The 13,066-nt window shown below is 39.2% G+C and overlaps 1 protein-coding gene across 1 annotated transcript; it reads left to right on the plus strand.

Moving 5' to 3' along the window:
* Window positions 1–3,589: 3,589 nt before the first annotated feature.
* On the plus strand, window positions 3,590–12,116 carry caprin2 (caprin family member 2; the record flags this gene model as incomplete). The annotated part of the gene is made up of 20 exons (XM_079398773.1): window positions 3,590–3,817; window positions 3,942–4,004; window positions 4,080–4,166; window positions 4,248–4,486; window positions 4,730–4,812; window positions 5,689–5,823; window positions 5,915–5,955; window positions 6,064–6,303; window positions 7,647–7,688; window positions 7,778–7,897; window positions 8,029–8,113; window positions 8,565–8,617; window positions 8,697–8,807; window positions 8,940–9,026; window positions 9,415–9,531; window positions 9,663–9,837; window positions 10,247–10,357; window positions 10,616–10,722; window positions 11,127–11,187; window positions 11,554–12,116. 20 exons carry the CDS (start codon window positions 3,590–3,592, stop codon window positions 12,114–12,116), a joined length of 2,748 nt encoding a protein of 915 aa, XP_079254899.1.
* Between the last annotated feature and the right edge of the window lie 950 nt (window positions 12,117–13,066).

The following is a 13,066-nucleotide window of genomic DNA, read 5'->3' on the forward strand; positions in this document are numbered from 1 at the left end:
ACAAATAATGCCTGTAGCCATTTGAAATTAGAGGCAACCACTGCATTTTAATCATGATCCAAACAAAGATGATACGCACATGTTGCACAAGCAGTTGTTTTTGAATGTGATTGTATAATTTCAGGATTTAAAACAAAAACAGAATGGTCTGACTTTAGATTTTATGTATTTTATTTATTAAATTTTTTGCTACATAAAACATATCTGCATGAAACAAAAACAGCAGGCCTGAATGAGGCTCAAATTCACTCTCTAACAGCAAATAGCACTTATGAACCAGCCATGATATAGCATTTCCTTGGTTACTGCTGTAAACAAAGCAGAGAAATGTAAAGCCTTCTTGTACTTATTTTACTATTATTTTTGGGATCTACTGGAACAGTGATAAAGATCTACCATCTCGATCGACAGGTTGGTGACCACTGTTCTAAATGGTTTGCAGACTTTCAAGCACCACTGTATATACCTAAGTGTAATTAAAAAGTAATTGAAGTGATTGGTAAATATTGTTATGTATGCTTCTTTTTTTTTCAGGCAGCAGAAGAACAACTTGGGGCACCTCCTGAAGATGGAGACAGTGACTGATACACGTGCATGCATACACACACACACACACACACTGTATACAATTAATGAATTAATAATTAATAAAGTTGTTATACTGTTATTGTTTACCGTTGTTTTGACATGTTGATGCTATGGAAATTTCCATGGCAATAAAGCCAGTTTGAATTCAATTGAATTGATTGAGCTTTCTCTGCCCCCTCTCTCTCTCACCCACCCTTCCTATGCATGACCACATGTAATATTATGTTACATTTACATTTAGTCATTTGGCAGACACTTATCCAAAGCGACTTACAACTGGGGAATACAAAAAGCGATTAATCTTGAAGAGGCAATCAGACAGAGGAAGTGCTTGTAACACCAAGTCTCAGTCATTGTTCAAATAAGTACAAGCTAGTAAGCGGAGAGAAAGATAGAGGGAAAGAGTTTTTTTTTTTTTTGAGTTTAGGATGATGTCAAGTACTGCCGAAAGAGATAAGTTTTCAGTTGTTGCTTGAAGATTGCCAGGGATCCGGCGTTCCGGATAGGGGTGGGAAGATTATTCCACCAGCCAGGAATGGTGAACGAGAATGTTCTGGAGAGTGAATGTTCTGTCAGGTTATGTTATAATCTGTTTTTGTTCACAGTGCAAATGAATGACCAATTCCTGCTTTGTATGTTTATCTTTGAATATGTTAAGCGTGAAGACACAGTGCTTATGCCTGATTAGGTTTTTAAGACCAAGAACCAGTGTGAAAGATGTGTTGCAGTAACATTATAGTTTGATCCCCTAAAGTTTCCTGTAATGTTACTAAAGGTTCTGAAAATATTCAGTAAATGTGATGGAAATGCCTAAAAAGGACCAAAAAATAACATTCTAGGTTGGTCCCCCAAAGGTCTTGAAAACAATGAAAAATGGTCCCCTAAACGTTCCGAGAACGTCCTGAAAGTTCTGTGAAGGTCCTCCAAATAACGTCCCCCAACCCTTTAAAGAACTCAACATTGTGACCATCTCAGAACGTTCTGGGGACGTTACTAGACAACGTCCTTGACACCAGCGGGGACGTTCTGAGGACGTTCTGGGAACATCAGATTTCCAAATAAAATATGGTCCCCTAAACGTTCTGAGAACGTCCTGAAAGTTCTGTGAAGGTCCTCCAAATAACGTCCCCCAACCCTTTAAAGAACTCAACATTGTGACCATCTCAGAACGTTCTGGGGACGTTACTAGACAACGTCCTTGACACCAGCGGGGATGTTCTGAGGACGTTCTGGGAACATCAGATTTCCAAATAAAATATGGTCCCCTAAACGTTCTGAGAACGTCCTGAAAGTTCTGTGAAGGTCCTCCAAATAACGTCCCCCAACCCTTTAAAGAACTCAACATCGTGACCATTTCAGAACGTTCTGGGGACGTAACTAGACAACGTCCTTGACACCAGCGGGGACGTTCTGAGGACGTTCTGGGAACGTAAAATTTCTAGCGGGGTAGATGCTGTGGGTGGATGGGCGAGAGCGCGCGGGGACTGTCCTGTGTTTGGCAGTGATGTCATGATTGCTCCTCCAGCTGATGGGTTTCCTCTGCTCTGAGGGCATAAAAAGGTGAGAGGCAGCTGTGGTCTGTTCTCTCTGTTTCCCCACCGCTTTATATCGTCTTTCCACCAGCTCACCGAAAGGCTACCTCATTTGCGTTGACTCTAAGTGAGCAGCCTTCCCACCAAGTCATCCTAACGAGCTGAGAACGAAGCAAACAAACACACTCACCGGCAGAGACGCATGAGGTCGGTGAGATATCTGCGGATGCTTTGCTCGTTACACCTGTGCGTTATGTTGTCACATGCTTTATTCGTCCAACAGTAATTTATTTGCGTTCTCTGCGCGTGTATTTGGGTGGTGGCACCACGTCGATGCTGTGTGGACAGGATTATTCTGGAAAGCGTCAAACTCGTGTCGGATAATGGCTTTAAAAGTTGTATTTTGCACTGCTGTACCTACTCTTTTTCAAATGCAAGTTATTATAGCTTTTTTTGGTGGTCCCTTTGATGCATAATCAGTGTTTATGAACGCCAAAACTGCATTAGACGATATTTGTAGGCTGACCGTAGCCTAAATGACTACGGTTTTTATGTTAGATAGTGATTTCCGGGATTAATTCGCTTTTTTCTTCTTTTTTTTTTTTAAACGTTGCATTTGTTATTCCAGCATGTAAATGCCATGTCATGGTGAGCACTGGCGAATGTCCAGACATAGCCTACGGAGAGAGTTAAGCTCATATAATTATATGCTGCTTATCATGCAGGCTGTGGGTTTTGTGAATAACTTTACAATATATGTGTGATATAGGAGGTTTCTATTTCAATATTTATTGTCATTGAATGACTGAACTCCTAGCATGATGAACTAGGATAGTCTAATGCCTTAAATGTATTTAACTTAAAGGTAAAAGCAAGTATATTTATCTATCGCAGACACAAATTATACTTCAAAGTGTACTTTTTTAAAAGTACAAAGTGAAGAAAGCACTAATTGAAAACCTAACCCTATATAGTTAACTAAAGCCATAAAAACATAAATTCAAATGATATTTTAGCTGATAGATGGATGGATAGATGGATGGATAGTTTTTTTTCAGCTCTTGAAACATTAAACATTTGTCATTTTTACTTGGTAGAACTTGATGTACTGATATAAAGTCAATAAAATCTGACGTTATCAAATCTGACTAACTTAATAAAAATGACAAGCACAAAACAAAATTTGCTAAAAATGTAACTGTTAATAAAAAAACGAATAGTATCCAGTTTTAAGATTGTGTGATGCTGCATCCACACCAATAGGTGTCAGTGTAAAGTTCATGACCACTGTGGTATTGACTCTTTTTTTTGTTTTTATAAATTGGGCAATATGAAGTATATACTGTTACTCCACAATACATAATAGTATTCCATTCTGAGTATGGCTATAAATGTCTGTCTTTTTATTTCCATAATAAATAGTGTGACCTTTCTGTTAATTTCCCCTTTGCTTCAGAGAAACTAAGATCATGGTTCAGCTGTCACCATCTCGGACTATAGAGACGTTGACTCTGTCAGAGCTGACCGAGGAGAAGGAAGATGGGCAGGGCAGCCCTAAATCAGAGTCCCCTCGTGTGCTTACCGCCCTCCAGTTCACCCTTAGCCCCACCTCGACCACCTACTACGGCTACGAGAAATACATTGAGGACGGCCTCATCTGCCTCAAGCACAAGATCCGTAACATTGAGAAAAAGAAGGTGCCTTTTATTCTGTTGTTTAGACAAAAACAGCATGACCAGTATTCAGATGGAGTGGGTCGTTTTGCTTTATTCATAGAGCACCTAATGTGCTTCAGTCCTGTCCATGTACGTTTTCTTGCAGCTGAAACTGGAAAGCTACAGTGAGAGGCTGAAGAAGGGGGACAAACTTAATCAAGACCAACTGGTAATCGCTCTTCATTTTATGTGTTGCATCTTGGGAAATGGGGCTTGTTTTAATGACTACTGTGTGGTAATGTAGGAAGCTGTGGAGAAGTACGAGGAGGTGGTCCACAATCTTAAGTTTGCCAAAGAGCTCCAGAAGACCATTGGAGCCCTCACACAAGATGTAAGGTTCATGCATTCATAAAGTATAGAGTGAAATCAAACAGTTCTGTATGTTTCACTGGATCTTCTGATTTCTGCATAGTTGTTGAAGGCTCAGCGCAAAGTTGCTCGACAAGAGAGTGTGATGAGGACTGAAGAAGAGAGGAAACGTCTGAGCTTGATGCTCCAGGTGCAATACGTCCTCCACAGTCTGCAGAGAGAGGACGTCCGGAGGAACTTCTGCAACATGAGACAACATTCCTGTTACCTGTCCACACAGGACATGGAGCGCTTGCTGGATCTGGCGTCATTATTGGGATGCAAAAGAGACTATAGCATGAGGTTTGTGCTGCACATGATGCTGTCTTCTGCTTTGTAGTCAGAGTTTGTGTTTAAGTGTTTTTTTGACTGCTAATTTTAAAATTAGGTACTAATTTCCTACATTGTTTTTTGTGTTCTAGTCACTAATGGGAAATATTACACATCTAGCTTTCTATTTATTTTTAATGTCATTACATTACTGTATTTGAGGTCTTTTTAGCCTGTTGATGTGGTATAATCTTCCTTTTGTGTTCCATGCACTAGTTTAGAGGATCAGATGGAACAGGCTGCTATTGTTTACTGGGAGCTTCTGGAAGGGAAAGAAGGACCAGTTGCTGGCTCAACATGTGAGTTTCTAGCTCTTTCTGTGATTTTTGTCAAATTAATTTGGTAGTTTTCCATGTCATCTGAGCTAGAATGGTTTTTTTTTTGTTGATAAAAATCCTATAGGATGAGTTAACAGTTACAGATAAATTTGCTGCAAATTTTGTAATAAAAATATTTGTGTAATGTAAATATTTGTGTAATGTAAATATTTATTGAAAACAAATACATGTTAATGTATAAATACTTGAGACAAAATAAATACAATGTCCTTGCATTTCATTTATTATTTTTATTGATAATTAATGTGAATATAAATACATTACAAAAGAAATGCAATATGTCCTTTTAATTTGTTCGTTTTAATAATCAAATGTAAATATAATTATATATTAATTTTAATTTATTAAATTAAGAAAAGTACATGTAAATGTATAAATGCCTTACACAAATACAATATGCACTAGTACATTGCACAAAACAAATGCAATATCTGTCATTTGATATATTAATGATGATAATACATGTAAATATGATTTAAGAATGATAATACAAGTGTATAAATGCTTACATGCACAAAATATGCCCTTGTTATTATTGTTGTTTTTGTTATTCAAGCACAAGCATTACAGAATAAATGTATGTTTTGTGTCTATGCCCTAGTCTGATGAGGAGCCTGCGTGCTCAAACATCACCTGTGTGATAGTCTTTTATTAAATTTGAGTATTTTTGGAGTCTAGGTGTGCCAACTTTCTGTTTTCATTATATTTATAATGCCCTTGAAACATTTAGTTCCTTTTTGGAAAGCAAAAGAAACCCACTTCTATATCGGTGTTGATGGGATCGTTGAGGGTACAAAGACAAAAAATGACTTTTATATGACTGTCATTCTTCAACAGATAAGCACATGAAGGAGAAGCTACTTCGGCTAGTGGACTGTGGCTTTTTTGATCACATACCACTTCCTAAAGTTGACAGTCAAGAGAAGACTGAGACCCTAAAGGCAGATCCTCCAAGGCCTTGTGGCCTCTCCAGTGAGATTTAATTCAATTTTAATAACTTCAGATGTGTCTAAACAGCCATTAAGTTACTTGAATGCATGTAATTTATATTTCTGCATTTTAGCACTGATGAAGCTGAGCTCAAAAGAAGTGCCTTCCAAAGAGGTAAAAAGTGACGTATCAAACACCATGATCTTTAAGTCATCAAGTCTTCAACTATATAAACTGTTTTTGAGAAGCACGCACAAGTCAGTAACTTCTGAATGATGCTAGTTTCTTAACAGACGATACCTACCTGTAACAGACGTCACTGAGCGCAGACAGGATGAGAACACGTCGCCCCGTAGTTGGAAGGAGGCCTTGAAGGAAAGGGATCCACCAGACTCATGGGAAATGGAGTTTTCTGATCCTGATGCATCCTCTCAGTCCATACAGAAGCCATGGAAAGGGGCAGCGGGATTGATTCCTAAGACTGCAGACATCGTAAAGAGACCCACTGTTGACCCAAAGGAGGTGATGCAACTGACCTCTCTATTGAAATGGCACTTGACCTGAATTGGAAATATTCTTGGAATTATTCATATTCTTTATTCCAAGGGCCCACAAATTTGATGATGCCCTTTGTTAAAATATAGTTATGTTTTCATTATAGTTATGTTTCCTGGGTGAATAAAAAAGGAAAGTAATTACAATACTGCAAAATAAGTTTATCCAACCAACTTTTTTCCCCTACCGAATATCAATATAAAAATTGCATTTAATTTCTTGCACTTTTGTATGTGTATATATCTCACTTTTGCTTTTGCCTCCATTTTTCATGAGCTGAACTCAAAGATCTAAGACTTTTTTTCTATGTACACAAGGCCTATTTCTCTCAAATATTGTTCACAAATCGGTCTAAATCTCTGTTAGTGAGCACTTCTCCTTTGCCGAGATAATCCATCCACCTCACAGGTGTGCCTTAGGCTGGCCACAATAAAAGGCCACTCTAAAATGTGCAGTTTTATCACACCGCACAATGCCACAGATGTCGCAAGTTTTGAGGGAGCGTGCAATTGACATGCTAAATGCAGGAATGTTCGCCAGAGCTGTTGCCCATGACTTGAATGTTTATTTCTCTACCATAAGCCATATCCAAGGGCGTTTCAGAGAATTTGGCAGTACATCCAACCGGCCTCACAACCGCAGACCACTTGTAATCACACCAGCCCAGGACCTCCACATCCAGCATCTTCACCTCCAAGATTGTCTAAGACCAGCCGCCCGGACAGCTGCTGCAACAATTGGTTTGCATAACCAAAGAATTTCTGCACAAACTGTCAGAAACCATCTCAGGGAAGCTCATCTGCATGCGCGTCGTCCTCATCGGGGTCTCTACCTGACTGCAGGTCGTTATCGTAACCGACTTGAGTGGGCAAATGCTCACATTCGATGGTGTCTGGCACTTTGGAGAGGTATTCTCTTCATGGATGAATCCCGGTTTTCACTGTAAAGGGCGATGGCAGACAGCGTGTATGGTGTCGTTTGGGTGAGCGGTTTGCTGATGTCAACGTTGTGGATCGAGTGGCCCATGGTGGCGGTGGGGTTATGGTGTGCAGGCGTATGTCATGGACCTCGAACATGGGTGCATTTTATTGATGGCATTTTGAATGCACCGATACCGTGACGAGAGCCTGAGGCCCATTGTTGTGCCATTCATCCACGACCATCACCTCATTTGCCCTCTTGTGGCCCACAGGACACTGGTTTTAAAACCCCTTAAACATGTTGCTGCTTAAATAACTTGCATGTTGGCAACCATTTGATATGTAAAAAGGTCCGTTTCTATCTACTTCACATGCATGTGTCTTTTCTAGAAATGTCAAAGGAAGAGCAAGGGTGAGAAGGACTCTAAACTGGTGAGTTATTTACATTCATAGTAAACTCTTAGTATCTTTGAAGTATTTCAAAGCAGTTAGTGTTTATTTTTATGCTTTTATACTTTCAGATGCCTGTTGCAGTGGAAGTCTTCAGCTCTCCATCTCCGTTACCAAAAGACCCTGCTCAGCGCAAACAGCAGCTGGAGTCTCTGATGGACCAGATCTCAGGATCCTTCAGCTTCATGCAGGCATGCATTTAAAAATAAATGCACAAAAAATTGCAACAATACAACTAAATTTCTCAATTTTCCTATTTTTGTTGAATCAAAGAAATTTCAATAAGTGTTCACGGACCTTTCCTAGTTTTCCCTGTTTGCAGGAGTCTCTTCTGGATGGAGAAACTTCTCCTGTAAACAGTCAAACAAAGAGATGCCGTCCATCTCCAGGCTCCTCTACTCCTCTTGGTACATGATTGCTCCATGTTAAATCAGTCACACAAAGTGTAGGATGGCATTAAAGAAATGGTTTATCAAAAAACTGAAAATTTGCTGAAATGACTCGCCCTTAGGCCATCCAAGATGTAGATGAGTTTTTATTCATTAGAATAAGTTTTCCATAACATCAATTGCTCACTAATGGATTCTCTACAGTGAATGGGTGCCATCAGAATAAATTCAAATAAACACCTGGTTTAAAAAAAAAAAAAAACATAATGCACAAGTTATCCAGATTATCAATTAAGGTCTTGTGAAGCGACTCTTTCTGGTGGCACCCATTCACTGCCGAGGATCCATTGGAGAGCAAGTGGTGTTATGATTTTTTTTTTTCCCCAAAATCTGTTCCCATGAGAAATCTACTCCTTGGATGGCCATTCCTTTAATCTGATACTGAAAGTCTGTTTCTTGTAACATGTAGCACAGAGGGAATTAACAAAAAGCCCATCAGATATTCTGCCTCAATCCCAGCGGGTGAGTATATTTGACTTTATGAGAACATGTGGTCACTCCTCCCTGTAGTTGCCTAATGTGATTTATTTTCTAATGGTAGAGCTCTCCACTACGGATCCTGCTGTCCGGAGAGGCTAAAGGTTGTCTGTCAAATGGAGACCGTTCTATAAACTGCTCTGACCTTGATCTTCATCATGAAGAGAAGCCACATGTATTTTTTTTTATTTTTATTATTATTATTTTTTGTGATTGTATAGTTGTTAAATGTGTGCTACCAAATAGCAGCTTAATACATAAGCTTGTAATTTTAAATATGCTGTAATGGTAACTGTTGTGTTTGTAGAACCAAGGTGAGGGCTTCACCTCTCCTCCACTGTACTGCAGGGGATCCTCCATCTTAGTCCCATTAGAAAACCAGAGCACTGTACAGGTATATAGATGGACAAATAATAAACTAGGAATGTCTGATGCACTTAGTTTTTTTTTTTTTTTTTTTTTTTTTTTTTTTTTTTACATGGAGGTTTGAATTTATTTATTTATTTTCTTTACGTTTTATTTATGCATGCATGTATTAATTTAGTAGTTTAACATTTTGACTTTAATTTTTTTTTTTGGTGTATTCAAGAATTAATATGCTCATTTCTAAGCCTAAAATATAAAAAAAATCTATATTGGGCAGAATTTGTTTAAAAGTTTATCTTGCTCTAGGACGTTTTGGTGATGGGCTTTTACAAGTGGAAATTTAAATGACTGGAGATGGAATGTGGTGCCACAAATCCCATGCATTTAGGATTGACTTTGACTTTTGTGTATGTCAGGCAGGAAAGCAGACGTTATGCAATGGCGTATCAACCACTGTGTCTGCCCCGACATTTTCCACTCCACCCAGCCACAGATCTGTCAGTGCAGAAAACACCTTCCACAACATTCACTCAGTGAGCTTAATGTGTTTGTCCTCATGCATCCAAAGTTACTAACATCAATTCCACTTATTTGAATGAAGCAAAACATATTATCCGAAGCTGAACTGGTTCACTTTAAGCTCCAGCTTCCCTCTTTTCATCAGGTGTTTAATGTGGCATCTTTGCCCATCAGTGAGAGCTCAGGGATGAAGTCAGATGAGAGTGGCTTCTCAGAGTCCATGCATCTGAGTTACACATCGGCCAAAACCCTGAGTTACTCCACCGCCAGCACTCAGACACCACCTGAACTCAGCCTACCTGAAGATGACCTACAGATTGGTAAAACGTGCACACACAACATATCTTTACTTTAAGTTTTTGTCGTTTTTTTTTATTCTGTACATTATAATATGATGCCTAAATTAATGTTTTAGCATTTATATTAGTGTTTGTAGTTTTAATTTATTTGTCATTTATTGGTAAAATATTGGCCAGAACTTTAAAATAGGTGCATCCCCAATCTATTGTCAGCAGTTTTGTTGTATTTAAGAAATCCCCCCTCCCCCAAGCAATTTTTAATGTTTCTCACTGGAGACATTTAACCCCCAAAATGTAGTCAATGGTTGACCCCCCCCCCCCCACACACACACACACACTCGTGACCAGTTTCTCCCCTTTTAATTTATTTATTTTTTTAATTGGCATTCTAGTTAAGTATGTGTATTCTAATTCTTGTGTGATCTTCCAGAAGGCCAGTACCAGCTGGAGTGTCCTGTCAGTGCAGGTGGTCATGTGTTTTCTGGCTCTCAGCCACAGTCTTGTCTGGGTCAGTCCTGCTACCCCCGCGGTACAGCGAGAGGTATGATGCGTGCAGGCAGGGGTTTGGGTCACTCATACAGATCACCTGGTGGCTACAGAGGTACCTTCCTCTTCCTCAGTCTCCTTCACTTTGTTAGTCTTGCACCTTTCCATTTCAGTGTGTAGATCACATTATAGAGGTGTATTTGTCTGTCATTTTTGCACAAACTATATTAATCTGATGTTTGAGCTTCACATTTTGCAGTGTAGAGAAGACATGGATAAGCAGTGTAAAACTTCTTTTTTTTCTGATTAACAGGCGGTTATGATGCCTACAGAGTGAATGTGCGTTCTCCAGGAGGGGGCTTCATATCCCAGACCCATACCACACACAGAGACCCTGCATCTGCCCTTTATGTGTCCAGAGTAAGTTTGTTTACCTAATTTATTTGCTTGCTTTACTGATTAATGTCATAGTTTTATAATCATTTCAATGTTTTAAACACTGTTGCTTTATGTATTTTGTGTTTTAGTCATTGCATTATTAGATCAGGTTTACTATTTTGCTGTATATTAGTTCTATAAACCTCAGACATCAATTTTGCTGTAGGCATTATCGTTTTTATATTACATTATAGGTCAAGTGTAAAGCGTTTTTGTACTTTTTATTTTTATTTTTTTTAAACTATATTATAGGTCTCACTAATTTATATTATAATGTTTTTATTGATCTACTCTTTAAATAAAGCTGATCAATTCTGTGATTTATGCAGATCTGGTTTATCATGTTACTTCTGGTCAGGTTTTTTATTTACTTATTTTGCTAACAGGAGAACGGGTATCAGCAGAGCTTCAAACGAGGTGGAGGCACAGCGACTCAAAGGAGCAGTGGTATGTGCCTTTGATCAAACACATACATTGATATTTTATAGAAATATATTAAATACTAATACTTTTAAATAAATGAGTTCAGATGCAAAAGCCTCAAGTGCCATTTAAAGTTTTCTTCTAAAATTAGTATTTGTCTCAGGCTCTTATGTTTATGTTCAGTTATTTCACTTTAATGGCAATGAAAAGAACCTATTCATTGCCATTTAAAGTGAAATTATTGAATCTACACACAAAGATGTTTATCTGAACTCTTCAAATGTTCCTGGTTCAAAACAAGTTAAGATGTGAGGAATGGCTCATAATACATCAAAGTGACATCCTTAACTCTGTGGTGTGGTCTGTCTTTGTATATCCTCCCCTCTTTAGCTGGTTGGAGTGACTCCTCTCAGGTGAGCAGCCCAGACCGGGAGGGTGCGTATCCCCTCGACTCAGGAATCAGTGACACACTCTCCATCCCACCAATGGAAGTGCCCATCACGCCCCAGGGCCCGCACACTCTGATGCCTGTACACGTGTACCCACTCACCCAACTCCGCGTGGCGTTCTCTGCCGCCCGCACGGCAAACTTCGCCCCTGGCACTCTGGATCAACCAATCGCTTTTGACATGCTGCACACCAACCTCGGTGACATGTTCGACACGACCACCGGCCGCTTCACCTGTCCTGCTGCTGGTGCTTACGTCTTCATCTTCCACATCCTGAAGCTGGCCATCAGCGTACCCCTATACATCAACCTCATGCGCAACGAAGAGGTGATGGTGTCCGCGTATGCCAACGACGGCGCTCCAGACCACGAGACGGCCAGCAATCACGCTGTCCTCCAGCTGTTCCAGGGCGACCAAGTGTGGCTGCGACTGCACCGTGGCGCTATCTATGGCAGCAGCTGGAAGTACAGCACCTTCTCTGGTTTCCTGCTGTACCAGGACTGAATATCTATCTCTAAATAGGCACAAAAATGGAGAGGGGCATTTTGGATGTTATTTGAAAGTTACACTGCACTTTATTGCGCTTTCGGTTACGCATGGTGCAAATGCATGTTTGAAAGATCATGTTCAATAGAACAAAGTCAGTGTTAAATCTAATGTAAGATGTTTGCTGGTGAAAGCTTACAAAGGTTTTCCTGGGTTCTTTTTATTTATTATTATTATTATTATTATTATTATTATTATTATTATTATTACTACTATCATTATCAGTATATTTAAAATTCTTTTCTTTTTTTTTTTTTTCCAGATTTGAGAGTATTTACTGTGTACTTGGATGCACATACTCGTAACCCGAAGTAGCTGCATTTAGTTTGCACTAAATAGAAATCCTAACATTCAGAAGTATCTTCTGGTGTTTGTTTAATGGCCTTGTATGCTCATCTGCTCATTTTAGATGAGATGGAGAGATTTGCCCGCCATATAAAAGTTTTCAAAATGATGCCTTTCTGTTTTTTGGGGGGGGGGGGGGGTAGCTGAACACATGCATCGCTTTGCAAGAATGGAGGATTTGTTTTTCTGGAAATACTTGACATGTTGAGCACTTTAAAAAGGGAATTAGTGGCCTTGTTGGGGTGTATGTGTGTTAATCTGTGCGTTTGTCTGAAAAATACTGAGTGATCACTTGAACACTGACTCTGCCAAGAAGGCGTTTAGGCCAAAATTGCTCCCTCTTGTGCCTGAAATAAAAATGTGCAGTTCACATCTGTTGTCATTTGTGCATCAAGTAAAGTGAAAAGGCTGTTTGCTCAAATTAGCAGCTGGTCAACAGTTCAGGTTAATATTAAAGTAAAAAGTGTAGTGTTTTTCACCAATTTAAACCACAACTAGTTTGTCACAAATTTAGTCTTCAGTTGATTAGGACCAATTTTCTTCACCTGTAGTTGATTTTCGGT

This window comes from Barbus barbus (assembly GCF_936440315.1).
Source record: "Barbus barbus genome assembly, chromosome: 39".
NCBI lineage: Eukaryota > Metazoa > Chordata > Actinopteri > Cypriniformes > Cyprinidae > Barbus > Barbus barbus.